The sequence below is a fragment of the Spea bombifrons genome, chromosome 1, assembly GCF_027358695.1.
Source record: "Spea bombifrons isolate aSpeBom1 chromosome 1, aSpeBom1.2.pri, whole genome shotgun sequence".
NCBI classification, from domain to species: Eukaryota; Metazoa; Chordata; class Amphibia; order Anura; family Pelobatidae; genus Spea; species Spea bombifrons.
In genome coordinates this window covers 106,530,889-106,553,427 of record NC_071087.1, presented here as the reverse complement: position 1 = coordinate 106,553,427, position 22,539 = coordinate 106,530,889, and the positions used below count along the sequence as shown (strand labels likewise).

The window sequence follows — 22,539 nt, the reverse complement described above, 5'->3', positions numbered from 1 at the left end:
AACCAATGCATGGTTATATCACTGTACTCAGCTTCAAAGATTTCCCAAATAAGGCATGTGGGCCGAATGACCACATTTCAAAATTCCATGTAGCAATGTGCTACTAATTATTGCCCTATTACTTGTAAAACTTGTATTACTTGTAAAAAACATCAGCTATTTCTCAGGACAAATAGTAGAAGCTATTTAGCAGGTTTTTTCATGAGCTTTTGTAGATAACTAAAATATTTTTCAAATAAAAGTAGGAGAAAAAAAAGTATTGCTTTTCTTCAATTTGTCACCATATTTTACATATTGTTTTTAAAATACTGTAATAAATTAGATCATATGCTCAAAGTAATAGTATCTAAAGAAAAAGCAATTCTTGTCCTGAATATATACCTTGTTTGGGTACAGCAAATGAGAAAGAAGAAAATGAAAGCACTGCAGAAATACAGCCAGTATCGAGAAAGGTACAAAAAATAAAAACCTGGTGTCACCTCTGCATAGTCATTACAGAGCGGATGCACTGTAGTGATCCACTAAGCTACGGACAGTTATCACATTGCGGCGCTCACTATGTTTGCCATATGGGGAGCTCCGCCTGCTGGCTATTTCTTGAACTACACCAAGAAGAAGCTGGCCGGCGGTGACGCGGTTGTCGGTGCTGGTGACGCGCATCCGCTCTGTGTGTGCAAGGGGGCAGTGCGCAGAAAGGGAGAAGAAGGCCGGAGCTGCCGGTGTAGTGTGCGAGTGTACGTGGGTTTGGTCCGTCCGGACCCGGTTTGGATTCTGGATCCGTCAAAGGACGAGAGGAGGCCGGTAGAAGGCACCGGAGCTCAGCAGCCCGAGCCTTCCTCCGGTATAACGGATCAGCCTACGTTTGAGGCATCAAGACAAACCGAGGAGGTAACAGCGCCGAGACCTGTGCACAGTGTAGAGTCGCATCGTGGACCCGAGTACTCCCACAACCACTCTGCACCCGCTAACTCCCTGACTGTGTGCACACCCTCTGAACATCTGGCACCTCCGGGTCCTGCCTCCACATCTGGAGCAGCGGCGCGTACATGCGCCCCCAGTGCACCCGGTTATAACTTATCTGCACCCATTTACCCAGTGCTGCTGGAGCCCGCGTCACTGTTGGCAGCAGAGCTTGCAGTCACCCATAGGGAAGCTAATTGCACTCACCTATACCCAGTGTACACTGTGCCTGAGCACATAGGTGCAGAGGGTGCACCCGCCACACTCCTGCCTTCCTTAATCCTCTATCCTACCCAGCTCAGCCAGGCTGACCCTCCCCCAACAGACCCACACTGGGAGCCAGCCCTGGAATCCCCGGAGGGAGCACCTGGAGGTCCCCTGATTGTGACCCGAGCATCAGTGGTGACAGCATCCAGTGGGCAGGATGACGACAGCAAGATGAGCCAGGACAAGAAAAAGAAGGCCAACTATATTATGTTCGTTAAGAGGATCCTCATGAAAGATGGCAATACGGTGAGTGAGTATAAATAATAAGGGTGATTACTAGCACATTAATGGAAATCAGCAAGATCTAAGACTAGGTGCATTGCCCCCCCCCAAACAAAAGAAATGGCCAATAACATGATTGAAATACAGAATATGGCCTTGCATAACATATATAACATACTATCATTATTGAAATAATCAAACGACTGATCTTCTAGACAGATTCAACTACAGTAGTAGATTCTGTTAGTGTGCAATGCTTAAATATGAACCACGTACAGCAAAAATAAATGGGGACTGGAGTGAAATCTGCTCCAATGGGGTCTATTCACTAAGAGAGTTGCGTTTCAGCTCATTGATGTCACAGGGCCGACCCCACTGAGCTTCTTTTACGTCAAGAGCTTTGTTGGCCCTGTGTAATAGACAGTATGGGTGGATCAATGGGATTTCCCCAGTCTCCACACAATTTGAACTATGCATATGCAGGGCCAGCCGTTGCTGGTGAAACCTGCCAGTGTTGGTCCTTCATAGTGAATAGTAATGTTAAAACTGCAACTCACCTGCACACTCTCCCTTTGGTGAATAGGCCCTAAGGTTTCTTCGTGTAGATCATTTTCCAAAGGAAGTGGAACTCTTCTACTAATGGGGGAAAAAGGGGTTTTAGCTAATTCTTCTGTAAGCACTCTTTACTACTTATTTGGGAAATTTGAGGATTAAAAAATAATCAGCTTGAAGAAACTTAATTTTTGTTTTGGTACAGAAGCGTTTTTTCAGGTTTAGTGGGCATCCTAACAGAAACATGTTTCAGCCCCTCTGTGGGCTTTCATCAAGAGAGAATAAGTTCCCTGAACCAAAAGCTAAAATCCTCGTGCTCTTTTACTTTTGTGTGTGTGTGTGTGTGTGTGTGTATATATATATATATATATATATATTATTGAGCTTCTCGATTAAAAAAGAGGAACTATATGAGCTCTACATCTTTGGATGCAAAGTCCACTTTTTTGCGTTTGGGAATCTTTGAAGCTCTGATCATTTACTAAAGACACAGTGCCTCAATTTGTATACTCTTTAACAGGGATCCTGCATTTTTGAAGGACAGAACATAATCATTAATGAGTTTTTTGCATGTCTCACATTTGCTGCGGTCTAAAGGTTTGGCAGCCAGGAAAAGGAAGTCAAACGCTCAGTCCTAGTTCTGCTAAAATGAAAAGACGTTAAACTTATAGCGGTTATTTCCGATCCTCCCTTAGTGTTCTGATGTACTTACAGGAGCAGAGCCTTATATTTAAGTGAGGGTGATTTTGATCTATATAGTTAAACCAGCCATACAAAGCGTTTAAACGAAGCACAGGATATCACACAATGCTCATAAAACTCATTGAACTGCTTCAATTTCTGGAAGTTCCACCCTGGGGCTAAATCCTAATGTTCTAAATTTATCACTGGCTCCGTCTTCTCTATATAACTCCAATTTACCATACTGACGAACTTCTAAAGACAACATTAAAATGTATCAATTCTATAATCTTTAGCCACAGCCATTGTTTTAGTCTACAGATCATCTTCGCCTTACGTATCAAAAAGTGGCTATATGTTTAGTTTCTTTATGATTATTCATGTAATTGGGAGTGAAGCGCCTTCACAACAGATCCACTACAATTGAGGAGTGGTCTAATATCCATTTGGCTTCAGTGTGTCTTTAAACAGTCTGTTGCAGACTATTTACACAAAATGATTTTTCCCTTGATCAGCTTTTCTAATTTAGATATCGAGCAAAGAAAAATAATTAACTGTTTTTAGAATTTTTTTTTTCAAGCCAAATAATAAAAATACAATAATCTTTTTTAGTGGATTTGGCCTTCGTGCCGCGTCCCTATTAAACGGAGAGCAGGTTTTGGTATCATGTTAAGAGAATTTCATAGTTGGGAGAAAAAAAAAACCTGTCATCTCTTATTTTCCAAAGAAAACGCTTATAAACATTCTGTCTGGGTAGTACGAGCCTGTAGGTGGTCCTCGGAAAGTAGGGATTTGCACCCCCATCTCAACACAGCTTTGAGAAATTACACTTTTCCTTTGGGTGTTTTGCTCAACTGCTATAGTTTTTGCATTTTGCAGATCTTCAGTAAACGGATAAACTCCATTTACGCAAAAGGGTATGTTGTTGATAATTTAGGTAGACGCCATTTGCCAGCAGAAAATTCTTACAATTCTTTCCTTGCAAAGTCTGGCCAAGCACTGACATTTTAGCACTGCCTAAATATTAACACTACCGTGGCACATTTCTAACATGCTTCTCATTTAATGTCTGATTTGGCCATATTACTTGCAAAAAACCCCCCAAAACAAAAAAAAAACAACTAATGTATGTTAATGTGGGAGACTGGAGAAATCCTCAGTGCTTTCCTTTTTTTGTCACTAATTTCAGCAGATCTTCTATCCTAGAAAACCAGTTCTAATCTGGAGCCTGTTGGTATTGATGCTTAATCCCCAATTAAAAATAGAACTGGAAGAGATTTCGTTGGAACAAATTAAGCCTAGGCAATCCCAGCTAATACCTCTTTCTTTAGAAGTGATGAGATTAAATTGCTAACAAAATATGTTTTCCTGCACTGCGTTGTCTATGGTTCAGATAAAGGTTTTTTTTCTTTATTTTTGCAAGATTAAACTGCTTTATTTGTGAATAAAATTAACTTTTTGTAATTTATACCGCTACAGTGTTCGCTTTTTTAAAGTATCAAAAAAGTCGCCAGTTATAAGAATGTTTTTGATTTTAAGGTAAAAGTAATTTTTAAGTGTTATAGTTTAACTGCTTGCATTTAATACTTTTCCCTGAGAAAGAGTAGGAATCATTGCCACAAAGTTCCAATATGCTTGTGAAGAACAAACCTATAGCTATTTTTATTTTGATTTATTATTTTTTTTCTTAAATAATGAGCTTTTAAAATAATAAACATGCAGATTTTTCCTATTAACGTACCCTACTGATGTTTAGGGGCCAAAGGGAGGGCTCCTTAATTTTCTAACGCATATACTACTACAGTCTTAATGCATTGTAATGCCTCTGACGTTGCAGGTTGCGATTTAGGATTTAACAGAAAAAAGTTATGGATGACATTTCAAAAATATCAGCCTAATCCCGCAAAATCTAGAAATACTGGTTAGAAGAGTTGTGCTCACGTCAGTTACTCAGATATTCTAGTTTCCCAGGGACTTTTATCAGAATTGACTGTATATATAAATATACAGTATACACATCTTTATTAATAATATAATAATTATTATAATTATAATATAATAATGAGATATACATAAAATCTGTAATATAATTTGGGTAGCAAAAATATATGTTTAACAGTGTCAGCCCCTCACCTGCTCTTAAACCATTGGACAACTTCATTTGCACTGCCTGTGTGATAAGCAAAAAGTATCTCAAATCGCAGGAAAAAAAAAAAGTGGCGCTGATATTTAGCACACAGGCTATCATTATTACAGTGTAGATTTTTGAATGGGACATGGAAACCAGAAAACGCTTGGGCCCTTTTTGATTTTGTCCTGGCTTTCTGATTTGTTTCCATACACAGCATATGCTTCTTGGTGCAATACGGGGTATAGTACATGAGATGCATAAAGTCATCCGTAGGCAGCCATTTCGCTAGTTTTTAGATGAGCTACAAAATATTATTCTTAAATGTTTTTTTTTTTCCTCTTTAATCACTGCATTTTGAGTGTCCTTCCATACTCCCTTGAAGCAGAACTACGGGTATGGAGTTTTGTTGAGAAATTGTTTTCCGTGCCATTTCCTCTCATGTCTTCATTTGTTTATAATGATTGCCTGAACCGTTGCTGTGCTTTTTTTAATCTATAGAAGCTAAAAAGGTAGACACCCTCCAAAATTTGGAAACACGTGGTCTCAAGTGAGTGTCAGTGAATGTGAGCAATTAAAGTGCAGGAAGTGGTTGTACCCCTTTCTATAAGACAGAGGTGGGGTGCACCGAGACAAAAGGGAAGACAGACTTCTGTTATTAAAATGTGTCTGTAGCTTTAAGAAATATAAAACATTAAGAATAGCCCTATTGTGCTCAGAATTGCCAGATTTGCTGGGGGATTTGCGTTTTCTTCCATATAACTTATGTTCTTGCTACTTTTTAATACTAGTTCAGTGGTAGCATTTTATTAAAACCATAAAATTTGATAGCACATAAGGATCATTCTGCCCATCGAGTCTATATTTCTTGCTGTAAAGACACAAACCTTAACCGGTTCTTGGTCTTGTTTTAAATTCGGCCGTATACCGATCCCATGCATGTTTTAATGCCTTCACTGTATTCACTTCTAATAGTGTGGTAATACCGATATTATTTTAAGCATTTTGATTAGACTAAAATAATATAAAAATATTTCCACTCATCAGCCATTTACACGTTTAACAGCATGTACAGGGCTGAATTATATATTTAATAAATATTAAATATAATAATACCAAATTAAAAATAATAATAATAAAAAAAAAAAAATAAAATAAGATCCTTAGCATGCTTGAAATATATAAGTAGTAGGGTAAGTCCTCTCCAGTTACGAGATATCAGGGATTTTAAAAAATGTGAAGACTTGGACTGCTGAAGCTGCCAATGTACATGTGCCATGTCCATTGCCATCTGTTTTTCAAGATGTTCAATGTTGTCTGCATTATAATGCCACTGCCTTCTTTATTAAGCATCTATTGCATTGTTTAATTGTCAAGGTAAAAACGCCCGCAGGAATAATGAAGCACTATGCAGGAACGCTGATGCACCTCGGCAATTAATGACTGCAGTGGGTGCTTATTGAGCTGCTGTCACTGTTCCAGCAGCCTGGAGTCAGGTTAATAAATGAGATGCTATCACGTCGAGTTAATTCCTGGCTCAGTTTACTGCTCCTATATTTCAAAATTTACCTTACAGTGATATATCACGGTCGGATTCTTAAGAATGCTGAGAACGTAAAAACATTTTTTGATTTTCTGGGCTTTTACTTAAATACAAACTGGGATTGTCATATAGTTTGGACTAAAATACGTTAGCTGGCTGGCAACACAAGTTTAAATTCAGTTCTTCTTGTTGATCCTGGGAACCTCTGCAGGCAGGCTTGAAATCCATATGATTTTCACATTTGTTCTATATGCATTTGTCCACGGCACATGTGGAGATATGGCAGGCAGATGAAGGCATGGTAATATACAGTAACACCTAATTACCTAGTTACCTCATTACAGTATATAATATAATGCCATACAGACAATTTGAGTTTGGGTTTTGAGTTCTGTTTCTCAGCCTAGAGAAATTGCCAGATCTTTTAGAAATGAAAGAGGAACCAAGCAGAGTGATTCTGCGGATGTTCATAGCTTTATAGTGAGTCATGATGACCATACCTGTGTTACAGCTTTTATTATTGCAGTTTTAGTGAGGAAATGACGTGTATGAGTCCCCTTTTTAGAAGTCTGAGAGCAGGCGTAGCAAACAACCCACTATTGTGGAAGTGAAAGACATATTAAAGTTATACAGAAAGGATTAAACATAAGCAAAGCCAATAATAGTGTATTTCTAATGATACTTGCCACAGGGAAAAGCTATATGCATGTACGTTTCTTAGTATAGAAACCCAAGTTAGAGAGCCTCGTGGCAGTACCATCACTCTTGTACGTATTTTATACAGTGACAGGTGAAACATATTATATGTAACATGACCTCTTGTGTCAGAAGAGCATTTAACATTTTACTTTTTGGACATATGGTTAACAATATTAAATAATGGATTACCAGGTTGCTATTTGGCAGAATTTCTGAACGCCAATCCTCAATTTGTGGGTTAATTAACCCAGATTAAAGACAGACCAGTCATCTAAAGAGATCCTAGGGTACATGTGCTGTTGGAACCTGATGTGGTGTGTGAGATGGGTATATGATCCTATTACACACCTAATAGAGGGATATTTTGTTACACTTTTAGTAGATATACAGCAGCATGTGTAACTGTTATCTTTTTGTATCCACACTGAATACTCACGGAAAATGTATATCAGGTGACTAATTGGCACCGCTACACCGAAAAATACAAAAAGTAAAAAATATATGTAAAATATCTTCAATCCAGCTTTACTCTTCCACAGATTTAGTTAAATAGCTGATGATGTTCAGTCGCATGTGGGCACATTCACTCTTCTAAAAGATGAGGAGATACAAGCATAGTGCAGGTTTATGTAAAAAGCGCACTTCTGCGCAAACCTTTTAATAAACACTCAAAGGATTTAAAAACAGAGCCATGTACTGTTTGGTCTCAGACAGCATTGCTTAGTCTTAATAACATTCACTTACATCAAGGTACGTTCATTAGGAGAGTATATGATATAATCATTTAATTCTCTTTGCTTCTTGTTACCAGATACTTTTACTTTTAGAATTTCTCATAAGATTGGTTCACACGTAACAATTCTGCAATCTGCTTCAGAGCATAAATGTATGTCAAATAATTTAAAATGGCAAATTTGTCCATCTTGCTAAATATTTGACTAATGGACACATACGCATTACTGTGTTATTTATGTTTCACTGAATTTTATTATTTTCCTATTGTGTTCTCTCTGTTGAGACCCAGGGTTTGGTGGGGAGTTCTGAAGTTTAAAGTGAACAATAAGTGGCATGCATGTACTGTGTATCTCACACATCATCAGTGTTGACACAATCCTACAGAGTAAACACAGCCTGGTAGTTTTGTAGGTCAGAAGTTGCTGCTTAGCAACAGACTGCGTCACTTGTACATGGGCTTCTTAATGATCAAGCATACCTTGTTGATTTCACTCTTGATTGTGTCTCGATTTGATTTATATATTGGACTGGCTTAACGCAGCTCATAAATTCAGCGTACAGCATCAATAATATTATGGAAATGAATAGTCGCTTAGCTTGAACTGATTCACTAAGAATGTGTACATTCTTGTCTTATGTGATTATATATAGTGACAAACCCTTTTAGCTGAGGACCTAAAAAGTCACCTTTAGCAATAAGGTTCAGAAAGACCATATTGTGCACAAAGCAAACACTCCAAAACAAAATCATAAAATAAAATCCTAGCTCCCAATCGGAGCCCTCTCTGGCTATACTTTGCTGGTCCAGACTGGCCAGCCTAAACACCCACTAACTATATCTCCATGCCAGACCCAGCTAAGTCAGGCTCTGGAAACCTCGGCCAGACAGCACACACAAGTCCAGACAGGTAATAATCAAGGGTTGTCTTCAGGGCTTCTCCTTGCCCAGGGGATTTCTCAACCTTTCCCCTCCACCGTCTCCCCGATTGCCCGGCACCTGTACCTGATGCACGCTTTTATAGGAACCCCGGACTGCATCCTACAGACATCTGTTGTAATAGGTGGCATGTGAATAGAGCACTGGTCCACACTGCTCTCCACTTGGTCCACCCCAAGGACCCATATACCTGAATTGTATTTTTATTTTGGGACAGAAAAGCTCCACTAGTATTAGACCTACTAATTTTAACACTGTAAGCCTTTTTAACTAGCAGCCATCGATCTTTTAAAGCACTAGCACTTAGGCTGGAGACAGAAAGTCCTTCTACCTCTTTTCTTGACCTTTTATCTAGTTTAGTAACACTATTTCAGTTAGGACAGCCTCTCATGGGATGGTCAGGTTCCATCACAGCTGACACCCATCCCTTTCTGCCAGGGATCAGGTTTAAGAAGATAACAGCTTCGGTTATAATGCTGCATAATTTTTTTTCTGGTTTCATTTGTCAAGTTTTTGGTGGCTCTCTGAGTAGCTGCAAGTAAGTCTTTAATACTCCCAACAGTATGGAACATTTATCATAGCGCTTGTAAACTACTCGTATACATAAAAGCAATAACATAATAGTAGTGCTACCCGAGAGCACAATATCTTGAAAACAGCATGGAAGGCTGGATGGGAAAATTAGTTTTGAATATAGTGTAGTAAAACCAGTCATGCAGTGCGTTCCACTAGCTCCAAACACTAAAACCATTTTCGGAGAACATAAAACATTTGCATGCAGACAGATTTACGCCTTTATCAGACAGATTTATAAATAGTAGGGATGCCTTCAGACATTTATCTTGAATAAAGGCCTGGGAACCTTGCTGCAGGCTGACAGAAAGGAAATGTAACCATTTGCTTAAAATACTTTTCATTTCCTGTATAACTAACAGCAGGCTGGTATTAATATTAACATAGAATGTTCAGCTGCCCCTTCCTGATTCTCTTTGTATATACACTTTAACAGAAAGGAAGTGGCTTGAGAATAAAGAAAATCATTCCTCATTGTAGTATCCTTTTATGAAAAAGGAAGTAAAGCTGCAGGTTAAATTTTAGACAATATAAGCAATGTAATATAACATAATATAATATGTAATACAACACAGAACTGACACAATGTCACGTGTATGCCATCATTACAACAAAGAAATCTGCTTTCTGTATACCAGCTGAATATTAGTACACATGTATTTATAGTCACCCCTAATTAATGCTTCAGGTATCTACATGTTAACCATCTCATATTTAATTTTTACAGTGCTGCACAGTATATTAGGGCATAATAAATAAAAACTAAAAATAATTGTGTTAGGCTGGTTGTTTAATACAATTGAATTAATTAAGGTTACAATAATATGAGATGGGATTTTAGAATACTCATTCTTCTCTTTTTCTCCATTAGCAACAAGGCATTGGAAAGCCGAGCGTGTATCATGCTGTTGTTGTCATATTCCTTGAATTTTTCGCCTGGGGCCTGTTGACAACGCCAATGCTAGTTGTGAGTATGGACATTGCTATTACTGTTTTGTTAATGCTCTGTTTTGTCTGTGTTATAATGCTGTTCTCCCATTCTAATGCTGCAAATGTATTTCTAATACAGAAGATTGCCCACCATAATAATTAAGAGTTGTTTTTTCTTATAATGAAATGACGAAGTTAAACTTTAGCAAATAGTAACATAGGAAAAACAGATATATCCCAGCGGCTCACTGTGCACGTAGCAGCAATAAATGTCTCCGTATAACCACACAAGTCTGCAAGAACAAAAAATAAACCAAAGTGTGCTTAGGTGGAACAAACCTGAGCATCTAAGAGATAACGTAATCTCTAGATATTCCTTTAAAAAAATATCTATATTCCTTCTAAGTTAAATGATCGTGTCACCAGTGTGGATAGTTAAATGTTAGCGATAGGGATTTTAAGGAGGATGCCCTAGCATCAGCTTTACCAAATGTGCATATCTTCTAAAATACAGACAGATCTTTTTCATTAATATAATAAATCCAAAGGAAATTCACAAAGCATTGAGAAAAATGATATCATTTCAATGCTGGATACTTTTTCTATTGATTTGAGCTATAAATTCTGATGTTTTGAAACATGCTAGAGCTGACAATCACTATGGATGTTTGAAGAGGAGATAAGGAATCCTAATAAAGTGTTTATACAGTTTATTTTAACTATGTGTAACCAATAGAGACCAGTGTTATTACATCTATGGCTTTTTATTATTAGTCGTAAAGTAGTGAAGTTGGAACTGTGCCCAGAACTCTATTCATATTGTTGTCACATATACATAGATTTTTCTTTTGTTCTTTGTGTTTTTCTTACATCCTTTTTAAGTTGTGTAAATATATGTACTGCTTGTAATATTTTTTATGTTTTAATGCAATAAATATCAGATTGCATCTCATGGAATAACATTGCAGTGCAGATCACCATTTGTTGAATTATTGGAAAAGCCTAGAACTTGGTCCTGGGGAAAGCCAGTAGGTAACAGCTAAACAACATTTCTGCATTGACATAAATATCACTTCTTTGGTGATATTTGGCATTCTAGTCTAAGACTAGTTACTTTACAAATTCGATACAGATACACACATGCTTAACCGATTCAGTTCGATCTAAATCTGTGATGTCTGCTTCCTGCCAGTGAGCTCAGTTAACAAGCAAGCATGGACAGGCATCCATGAGTCGGTGATTCCTAAAACGAATAAGCCATGACTACACCTTTAGGCTGCAGACATCTTAAACGTGTTTTTAGCATTCCTTGAGTAATGGAATCTCACCCCGGATTCCACCTATGATATGACCCAAGGCTCCTTACTGTCTGCACATGTCAAAATAAATCTTAGCAATCACTTGTGCACGTTTGTGTAAGTTTGTAAACATTTGAAGGCAATTCCAATTGTCTAGGCAATGCCAACACTCATGAGCCTAACATTTCCAACACATTTCCAACCCTCATGAGCTTCTCCTGCAAATAAGGCACAGCCGTCGTTACTATACCATACCTTATGGCGGTAATTCATTTTTTTATTTTTTCTGCATATGACCTAAAATGTTCTTCCTAGAGTTTCGGTCTGTAAGTTTATTTAGTAGTGATGAGGAACAACACCCTCTTTATGAAAGTGAAAGTCGTATGTGCCTATGCAGACATATATTTTGGATAAAGTTGCCTCAATCGGTTCCCCTTTAAATAAATGTAAATTGTGTCTGTTCTTTTCTAGGTGCTACATGAAACATTTCCACAACATACATTTCTAATGAATGGCTTAATTCAAGGAGTAAAGGTATAGTAGATACTGAATGTGTTTATATATCCACACATATAATCTCTATATGACCATATCACATATGTGAACTTGATGCTCGACTTAAAATGCTAAACCTTATCTATATCTATACCATGTTTTTGTGCAATAAATTAAAGTTCTCATTGCCAAACACTGTCTGACTAATATATAGTGTATGTTGTCATCTCCTATTGTTTAAAGTAATAAAGCATGTGTAATTTATCTTTAATGAGGTCACTGGTTCTAAGGTTTAAGTGCATCTTTTAAAAAGCATTTGTTACAGCAAGTGAATAAATCCAAAACATCTGCTGTGGAATTCTTGGCCTAAAAAGAGCAACTCCCTGCCGAAATGTATTAACCCTTTGACAGCAGAATAGCCAGTGGCAGTGCACATTATTGAGATACCAATAATGTGATTTGTAAATTATGGGAATAGTGTTTTTGGACAAAAATTCAATTGTTGACTTGTATGTAACAAGCAAGTGAATGTTTGGTGTGATGGAGTCCTCTCTTTCCCTGCAATCCTATAAGCACTGGTTTAATGGTCTGTTTTTTTCATTCCACATTCCAAGTCAGCCACGAGTGATCCATGTGATCTGTCACATGATGACTTCATGATTGTGTTTAGTTGTGGTCATTGTTGCTCATAATCCATCCTGTGCATTTGTCAAATATATTCTGGTATCATAAGGTTGCATAAAGGCAATCTGTCATGTGACTGATGCATTTGAGTTAATGAATTCTTTCCCTGATCAGCTTAATAGGGCAAACCAGTTATAATGAATAGCTAAACTACATGCTTATTGGCAACACAAAACATTTCAACTGACCAACTCAGTCATACATAAAAAAGTATTGGCCCAGACTGTTGTCTCCGAAGAAGAGCTTAGTTATTCGACCCTTCTGTCTGGTTCCCCCTTACCTCCTAATATATTGTTACCTACTAGAGGAGCACCCTCTACTCTTTTCGGTCTTTCTTAACCTGCTATTGTCCATTTTGTAAATTATACCGTTTAATGTTCTTAGTTTTCACTTACCTTTTGTAACAGCACTTCTAATTCTCCTTGCTTTTCGATGAATAAAATATAATGTAATAAAGAATGATCACTTTTATATTCTTTTATCAGCCTAATAAGTTTTTATTTTCTGGATTGCCCTTTCGGCAAAAAAAACCGAACAATGCCTTAGGAATTATTTATGATCTTTAAAGATTTAGCAACTCATTTTCTTTGAAAGGAATATAAAAACATTTTAATAAAGGCAGTGTTTTATGCTACTTTAATACACAGAATTAACATGGAATTCTTTTTAATTGAAAACAACAGACGTTCAGTTGTATGCTGATCTTCAGAAGGATGACTCACTGTTTGACAGTTATCTGGATTTTCCATACGAACAAGTTAACATTTATTTTTAAAAAAATCAAGTGTAACACATAAAATGTGATACAGCTGTTCAGGCCCCTTTAGGCTGCACCTGTTCCAATTCCACATGAATGTATTACTAGTTGCTAGTGGAAATTATAGAATTTAAAAGTAGAGAATTGGCTCGTTTAGCACATTTTTGTTCCATCCGAATTCCCTTTTAACAACCATTAAATGTTATCTTTTTGGCAGATATACAGCATGTGTACGGTTGTGCATTGGCATTAGATATATACCATACAGTTCCAGTAATACATATTAAATGAAGTAGGGAAAAACAGTCTGCTGCATATTCCGCAGTTTAGCTGCTTTCGGAGGAGTGAATCACACCCAAATGGGTGTAAGCTAATCGTTGCAGTGATTTGTCTAAGCATGTCGGCTATTCTTCTCCACTTCCATCTCATTATCTGAACGTCTGATTTATTGATTTAACCTGCAAGGTTACCAGGAAAATGTCCATAGGCCCAGCAGGTGTTCCTGGAATACCGGTAAATAGGGAGTGTCTATTTGATCCTCGGACAAGTCTTTACCCATCTCTCAATGTTTTCGCAGTGTGACTTTGTAATATGTTTGTATTTCTTTGTTTTAAATGTATCACTGTGTGTGTATATGTAGCACAAGCTTCTATAACATGAAGCTTACAAATGTGGCAGATTCTCTGTAAAGAATGAGAAAAACGAGGGGGCAAGTGCAGAAAGAATGTGAGATTGGCAGCAGTCCAATAGGAGCCAGTTTTTCTTTTATTAAGCCCCGAAGAACTCCTTCACCGCCATTAGTTCTCTAGCCTGCTGGACAGGCTAACGAGCCAAATCGGGCATAGCAGCTCTGTAGGAGCTTCACAGAATTTTGGCATGACGTCTTTAAGACCATTATTTAACCAGAAAAATTTATATAATAATGGCAATCATGTATTATTGCTACCATGTGTCTAATATCAAGAGGTTCTACAAAGCCTTTAGCACAGTACTGTAGACCATGGAAAGCTATGTTTGTACCTAGTGTTCTTTGGCACTCCAGCTGTTGTTGAACACCCACTGCCTTTAACTGCTAATTAAAAAGAGTTTTATATGTTGTTTTGCATATGGCAAATTAATATAGTTCAACGTTGGCAAATCTATAAATTAAGAATGAAAGTAGTTATAAGCTTGGTTGTTTGGAGTAGTTTGTCATTGCTGTAAACTGGAACCTATTTGTTTACCTTTGAATTGGGAAAATGGGGAAATACCTGGTTAAGTCTATTTAATCTGCCATTATGATACTTTGTTTCATTAGTTATTCAGCCTCATTTAGCTAGCTACCTACCTACCTCTGTTATGGCTGGTGCTTTAAAAGCAAGATCTGGCTTGTAGATGGCAAATTCATGTAAAGCTTTTTGTAAGAATTTGTGTTTCCTTTCCCCGCAGGGCTTCTTATCATTTATGAGTGCGCCGCTGATTGGTGCTTTATCAGATGTCTACGGAAGAAAGTCTTTCCTCCTTGTCACAGTTTTTTTTACATGTTTTCCAATCCCATTAATGAGGATAAGCCCATGGTGAGTTATGAGAAAAAGCACTTGTCTGAAATACTAGCTATTATCACTGATACTGGTAAACTGCTCCTTCTGGAAATTTATTGTAATCTTGCGAGCCGAGCCCTATTTAGCAAGTCTATCAGTTTGTCTTGGTCTATCAGTTCTAGTTTAACCTTTGAGTTTATGTAAATAAATAGCGCTACATAAATTATCAGCGCTATATAAGCAGAGGATAATAGAAAAGAAACAAACACTTTAATGATTCCATGAACCACCAGGCAGTAGCCATATATATTCAATTCAAAATATTTTGTAGCTTGAAGCATATACTAAGAGGGTTGTAAAGCGATGTTTCCATGTTTTCTTCCCCCAAAAATGTGGGTGGTCTGTGCTGGAATGGTGCAGACCTTTCCCTCGCAGTTGTGCCACAAACCAGCCCTGCCACAGATATATTAATTGAATGTGTTCTAATAACGTTCCATTTAATCAAACTAATGTAGATTCATATTCCATTTAAAACATTTATAGCACTTTATATTTCCATGTGTTTCACTCCGTAGGTGGTATTTTGCTATGATTTCTGTATCTGGGGCTTTCTCTGTTACATTTTCTGTGATATTTGCCTATGTTGCTGACATCACACAAGAACACGAAAGAAGTACAGCTTACGGGCTGGTAAGTTGTCGTTGCTAAACAGCGATGCTATTAAAAATATGCAGATGGTTATATTGCCACATGTTCTGTGTGATGGGAATCTAGACCGTAGCTATTGGCACCTGATAAATTAAAAATCTGTATGCCATTTATATGGGATTCATTGGAAAGTTTATTAACTCAGTATTCAACTATGCAATGTAATAGTGAAACATGCAGTTAACAAGACACAACCCACTTAGATTACAATACATAGAGAATGCAGATGACTTGTAAATAATTGAAAATTGGGTACTTATTAACCATTTCTAGATTGAAAGCTCTTTTAAATAGGGCCATCCTCTTTTTGTAAGTCAGAACGGTTATGTCCTCTTTACCCATTGTACAGCGCTGCAGAATATATAATTCAATAAATAATAATAATAACGCCGTTAAATTATGCATAGTATGTAAAACTCAACTTTTGGTTCAACTTATGTGATCAGTAGGATAACAGTTCATTGATACTGCACACTAAAACTGAGCACCGCAGTAGCATCATATGAGAAACAATCTAAGAATATAAACACAAAATATTGGTTTTGAGTAATTGTAAAAATATATCTTTTTTTTTTTTTTTATATGCTTCTTTCAGGTATCAGCCACATTTGCAGCTAGTTTGGTGACCAGTCCGGCTATTGGTGCTTACATATCTGCTTATTATGGGGATAACCTAGTTGTTCTCCTGGCAACGGTTGTAGCCCTCTTGGATATCTGTTTCATCTTGTTGGTTGTTCCAGAATCTCTCAGAGAGAAAATGAGATCAACTTCTTGGGGAGTTCCTATTTCTTGGGAGCAAGCGGACCCATTTGCTGTAAGAATCTGATTGTTTTTTTCTGTTGCAAAATATATTTGAACCAGTTTAGGCTTCCGTAAGGCTAAATGATTTTGAGGATGATGAGGGGACATGTTTTGCTTGAGCAATAATAGGAGCTGCTGTTCCTTTTACTATTTCCCACATAAAAGTTTGTAATGATTTTATTGTCTCTTTCAGTCACTGAAAAAGGTCGGGAAAGATTCAACAGTGCTTCTGATTTGTATCACGGTCTTCTTTTCCTATTTACCAGAAGCAGGACAGTATTCCAGTTTTTTCCTTTATTTAAGACAGGTAGGTGTTTTGGACAGCTTGGAAAGTTTCGTTGCTTAAAACAATTTGAACAATTAATCCTGATTATATCTTGTGGCCCCAATCTTAATTTGGTTTAAAGGAAGTTATATATTACTAATAATTCTCTAACACTGGTCAAAGAATTATGGGTTTATGTGGTTCTTTTTCTGCAGTTGCCCAACAGTATTCGGCAGAAATATCTGTAACATGTAAAACAGGCCTCATGTGAGTGAGAAGAGGTGCTTAAAGAGGCAGGCTTCTTGTGGATGGCCACAGCATGAATAGAAATCTCTTCATTGACTAATGTCACAAAGCAGCTGTTGGCTCAATAGCAGAGCAATTTGTGAAATGCTTGTTAAAAGGGCAGCTTATAGCTAAGACCACCAATCCCTGGAAGAAAATGAACATGACATTTAAGATTCCGTGTGTCCCATCCACATTACTACCAGATGATATAATTTCCCCAATAAAAAAGAACATATTTAGCAAGCTACGCAACTTACATTGCAAATACTTTTTGTGTGTGTGTATATATATATATATATATATATATATATAATATATATAATTTGTTTACATTTTCCATTCCAACATTGTGACATAAAGATACTGTGCTAGTGTCCCATATATTACATGTATAATACATGGCCAATCATTTTGCATAACTGAACAGAAACTGTGGTAATGAGATCAGAATTGGGTGCACAACCAGCAGTCCATGCAATGGAAATAAAATAATAGAGCAAGAAGAAAAGCAGCAACTTATTACCCTGTATAAACTCATTGGATTTCTTTTTAACGTGTGAAATACAAAACAGTAAATGGACGTCTGAAGTGGTTGGATGTAACAGGGACCTTTGTTTGAGCCAAGTGTATCCTAACATGTTTTTTTGTTTTCTTTTCAGATCATAGGTTTTAATCCAGGCAGCATCGCAGCATTTATAGCTGTAGTAGGAATCCTGTCTATTGTAGCTCAGGTAAGCTTATTTCTCTGGTGCTTTGTTATATTGAGTTGAATTGCATCTTGTCGCTTAATGTACTTTATGCTAAGATAAGTGTATTAAAAAAGTATTACGCCATTACCAAGGATTGCATTGTGTGTATAAATTATATATTTAGTGGAGAAACACTTGCTTACTGATCCCTAACTGCAGATATCTGTATACGTGTTGCTCGGCCCTTCTTTTCTTATTAAGCTTATTGTCTTTTCCCCAGACTGTATTGCTCAGCATCCTAATGCGCTCTATTGGAAACAAAAACACAGTTCTTCTTGGCCTTGGCTTTCAAATGTTCCAGCTGGCCTGGTATGGTTTTGGCTCCCAACCCTGGTAAGCATCCGGACATTTTTTGGCAGGGTAACGAGTTTATTAAACACGTTCTTGATTTTTTTACACTGAAATATGCGTGTAAAAACATCTAGACCAATTTCTGTGCCGTATTATATAAATGTGCCTTCCCTATTATTAACTGATTTCTTTTATTTTCTATACTAATTTTTGTAAAATATTCTTTCAAATAGAGCTGCCTTTATTTTAAACTTCTGCCTCCCTGTTTTCTGGTAACAGAGTGATAACTATGACTCTTCTCTTTTCTCTTGACTATCAGTGATGCCAGCAAGCTGCAAGCAACTGCATTCTGCTTTGTGAGCATGCCTTCACAACAGAGTAATGGTTTGGTGCTTGTGACGAGCAAGAACATGGCACATATTAGTGTATTAAAAAACACCTCATCTGAAATGGCAGTTTCCAAATTATTCCTAACGTAGAACTTCTTTTGCAAGATGGGTTGTTCTGTTATACCTCCTTAATAATGTTTCTTGATGTTTTAATACACTAGCACAGTTTTTGCATACAAAGACTATTGGTGATCAACAGATATGTAAGTTCAGTAATAGAAGCAGAAGTATGTTGGTAGAAGCTTCTAAAAAGTCAAGAGGTCCTTACAGAAGCTGTAATGTAGATTGAATGAGTCTCCAAACTGGTTCCAGCAGGGGTCTTGCACAGATTGGAACTGGCGCATAATGCAGTAGACAGGTGTAGAAAGTGAAATTGCATTTGGATATACAGTTTGCATACAGTAAAGTAGCTGTGGAGAGCTGTCGCGCAATAAATAAGGATCAGAGGGAATATTGTTAAAAAGGGAGCGGTGAAGTCTGTTGAGCAATATGTTATGTGCCCCTGAAGTGCATTTTCTACATTTTCAGGGAACACTTAAAGGATAGGAGGCTAATGGAAAGTCTGGTGGAGCAAGGTATGGAGTGCACAGAAGAGTACAGTATGAGCAGTGCAGTTGTACTGGGAGGAAATAAAGAGAGAAGGATCTATGATGGATAAATCAGCTGATGGTACAAGACAGTGAAGGAAGTTGTCATGATAGGTTATGTCAAGACTGGACTGTGTGGCTGAAGTGGTGAGGCTAGGCATGGAGTACAGTGGACCTATTTAGAGTTGGACAGAAGACTAAAAGAAATAAAGATGGCTTACTTTGTATTAGAAAGAACTGTATGTTTGCTAGAGATCAGAAATCTCAGATTTCTGTGCACCTACCCAGTGAAGTTGTAACCACATTAGCCGATTCCCTCTTTTGATGTTAATGGAAGTGAAGTCAATTGATTTTGTACCTTGTATACCTAATTTGAAAGTGTTAGTGACTTTGACATTTTTAGTTGCTTCTTTGCCCATCCACCCGTGCTTTATAGTCTAGGTGTATTACTTTTAGATCTGACTGAAGTTCAGCCAAGGTAACCAATTGCAAGGACTAGCTACCAATAATAAGCTCCAGTCATTTATGGTTTAGAATCACAGTCCTTCACTCTGAATGCCAAGTGGGAGAAGTTGTATTAAAAAATCTTTGGGCTTATATTTGTTCTGCTTTTGGTCAAACCATTGTTACTCAATGCATTTTAATAAATGTCAGGTTCTCTGCTCTGCTATGACTGTCATAACAGTATAAAATGCGTGTGAATAAAGTGTACACTTTATTAATCATTTTAGAGGTTTATTCCCACTTGTGATTTGAAAGTTGTCTGCTTTTCAGTTAAATACTTTATCTTTCCTTGAAGGATGATGTGGGCAGCTGGGGCTGTTGCAGCCATGTCTAGTATTACGTTCCCTGCAGTGAGTGCCCTAATTTCACGTAATGCTGAACCAGACCAGCAAGGTGAGTTGGACTAGGGGACAAATGTATCATTTATTAACGCTCCTCGTAACTCTGTAACATCTATTGATGCCTGCTGTGTTAATACATACTAAAATACAGACTGTTTAACTACGTATGCAACAGATCTGTTTGACATTGTTATTACTAAAATTGGTGAAATGGTTATTCATGAAGTCTGTTTGCCTGGGTGTAGTTGGCCAATTAAACAGCAAAAAAAAGAGAAAACCCTTAGGTTTGCCTGAAATGGGGAAAAGTTGCAGGAAAACCTCAGTGGAAATAACCATGTAAAGCCAAGTAGTATTCTCCTTGTAATTCTAAGAAAAAAAAATAGCATTTCAATATCAAGTAATATTGAGGTATTTATTTTTTCCGGATATTATTGGAAAAATATTTTTTTCAGGAAACTTGGCATACATGGTGATGTCATTGGGCTGAAAATGGCTGCCTATTTTTGCAATTATCATTGTTTCATTGGGAGTTGCCCGCAAAGTGGGAAAAAGAGCCATCTTTTCAAAGCAACTCCCACAGAAACGTTTCCCCCGGTTCTACACTTGGTTGTAATTATTCTTTTTGTCTAATAACTCCCAGATAAGTAGAAACCTGTTGCTTGCTATAACCAAAACTTTATTTGATTTAATCCTTACTTCCATATTCAGTAATATCCTACAGTGTGTTTACCATTTGTATTTCTAGAGGACAAGGAAGATTAGCTATTGAGAAGTCCTTAAAACCCCTAATACGTAGGCGCTGAGAGGCTCCTGCTTTTCAATTTTAGGCTACTGTATTAACAATGCAAGAAAAGACACTCATATATTTTGTTGTTCATACAGGTGTGGCACAAGGAATGGTGACTGGTATACGAGGATTATGCAATGGGCTGGGACCTGCACTGTATGGATTTGTCTTCTTTCTCTTTCACGTGGAGCTCAGTGGATTGGTACCAGTGCCGAGTTCAGAGAAAACTACTATGAAAGATCCAGTTTATGAAGTAAGCAGTGGGTTTACACACCAAAATTCTGAATTGGGCATCTAAATTTCCTAATACAGAAAGTTGTGATCACAAATTTAGCTGTCAGCACTATATTGAAGATGCCTCTTATCATCTGATTATATATATATATATATATATATATATATATATATATATATATATATATATATATATATATATATATTGCTTACAGAATGCTCTTTTGTTCCAGAATGCATAACATATTTTAAATTCAAATGTATTTTCTTTCTTTAAAGGGATCGATCATCCCAGGGCCACCATTTTTATTTGGTGCATGTGCTGTACTTCTTGCCTTCTTGGTTGCCTTATTCATTCCTGAACACAGCAGCCATTCGGCCAAAAACAACGGTGTTGGGAAGCACAGCAGCGTTATTAGCAGCACTCAGACAAACCCTGATCGTGGTAGCGATGAAGATATAGAACCACTTTTGCAAGACAGCAGCGTATGAGTGCTTTCCAGAGCATCTATTGGCATTGCATAAAAGCAGAAGCAGAGAATAAATAAGGTTCAATAAAATAAAGAACTGATCATGTATATAATATATATTTTTTCTCTTTTCTACATTGGATCCTTCATACAGACTTGAGAGACTTGCCATTAATATTCTCATGTTCTTTTGTATAAAATATTTGTTTGTTATATAGTCGCTGCATGGGAGGTTGCATGCATTGCAAAAATCTCCAGCAGTACAGCAGCTAAAGGTTTGAGCTCTCCATCCCGTATTTGCTACCTCAAACCTTGTTATCGCATTGCATACTGACTGTTGTAAATCTTAGATACTGCAGTGATGGCAAATTGATCTTACAAGGGTACCCTTTGCAAAGTTGAGCCGGTGTTTTAACACACCTAACAGTGCCTGCCAGTACATTATGTTTTCTTAATGGGACCAGACACATTTTAGTATGTCTTGTAGTTCATTCCGAGGAGATATATCTTCTGCACCAGAGTTAACTTTGGTACGAGAGAGACATTTCCAGGGAGGGAAGATCCCCAGGAGTTTCCAAACATTTTTAACTCCTTGAAAACATTATATGACTTATCATTTACTCATAGGGAGAGAGAGACATTATTTGTTTAAAGCTTATACTGTTCATGAACAGCGAATCAATTTCTACCATACTTTTCTACCACATGCTCACTTTTTATTTGCACCAGCTCCCAAAATATATTCAAACTATATGAGCAATTAAACTAAATTAAGATAAAAGGAAACGATACACAATAAAAAAAACAGGTCAGAGTTTAATTATAACTGCTCCTGAATAGTCCTTCATTGCCGCTCTAATCTATTATGTCTGTAGTCTTCAACTAAATGTTCATGATCAATGGATGTTGGAAAACTGATGCTTTGTTTGATACTTTAATTTTACTGTATTGTATCATGACAACATTCCTAATTGAAATTAAGTATCAACATAGGTATTTATTCACTAAACTATTTATTGAATTTATTGCAGTGAGCTAAAACGGCATCACATCATTAACGTTATGAGGGGCCACCTTGGTCAGATAAACATGATGGCATTGACCCTTAATAAAAGCCTAGTTAATGTAGTGAGATGAGAGGCTT

General features: G+C 37.2%; 1 protein-coding gene across 1 annotated transcript; it reads left to right on the top strand.

The window, feature by feature from the left end:
* Window positions 1-661: 661 nt before the first annotated feature.
* Window positions 662-22,165, top strand: LOC128497566 (hippocampus abundant transcript-like protein 1). The gene is made up of 12 exons (XM_053467692.1): window positions 662-1,473; window positions 10,169-10,264; window positions 11,997-12,059; window positions 14,890-15,017; window positions 15,557-15,671; window positions 16,285-16,503; window positions 16,684-16,797; window positions 17,703-17,774; window positions 18,013-18,125; window positions 19,859-19,956; window positions 20,787-20,944; window positions 21,205-22,165. Exons 1-12 carry the CDS (start codon window positions 1,399-1,401, stop codon window positions 21,415-21,417), a joined length of 1,464 nt encoding a protein of 487 aa, XP_053323667.1. The 5' UTR covers window positions 662-1,398; the 3' UTR covers window positions 21,418-22,165.
* The last annotated feature ends 374 nt before the right edge of the window (window positions 22,166-22,539 follow it).

Excerpts from the sequence above, each read along its gene's own strand:
- LOC128497566 (XM_053467692.1), top strand. The coding sequence starts at position 1,399 with ATGAGCCAGGACAAGAAAAAGAAGGCCAACTATATTATGTTCGTTAAG. Across the intron at positions 12,060-14,889 it reads GCTTAATTCAAGGAGTAAAG|GGCTTCTTATCATTTATGAG; the intron begins GTATAGTAGATA and ends CTTTCCCCGCAG. Across the intron at positions 20,945-21,204 it reads TGAAAGATCCAGTTTATGAA|GGATCGATCATCCCAGGGCC; the intron begins GTAAGCAGTGGG and ends CTTTCTTTAAAG.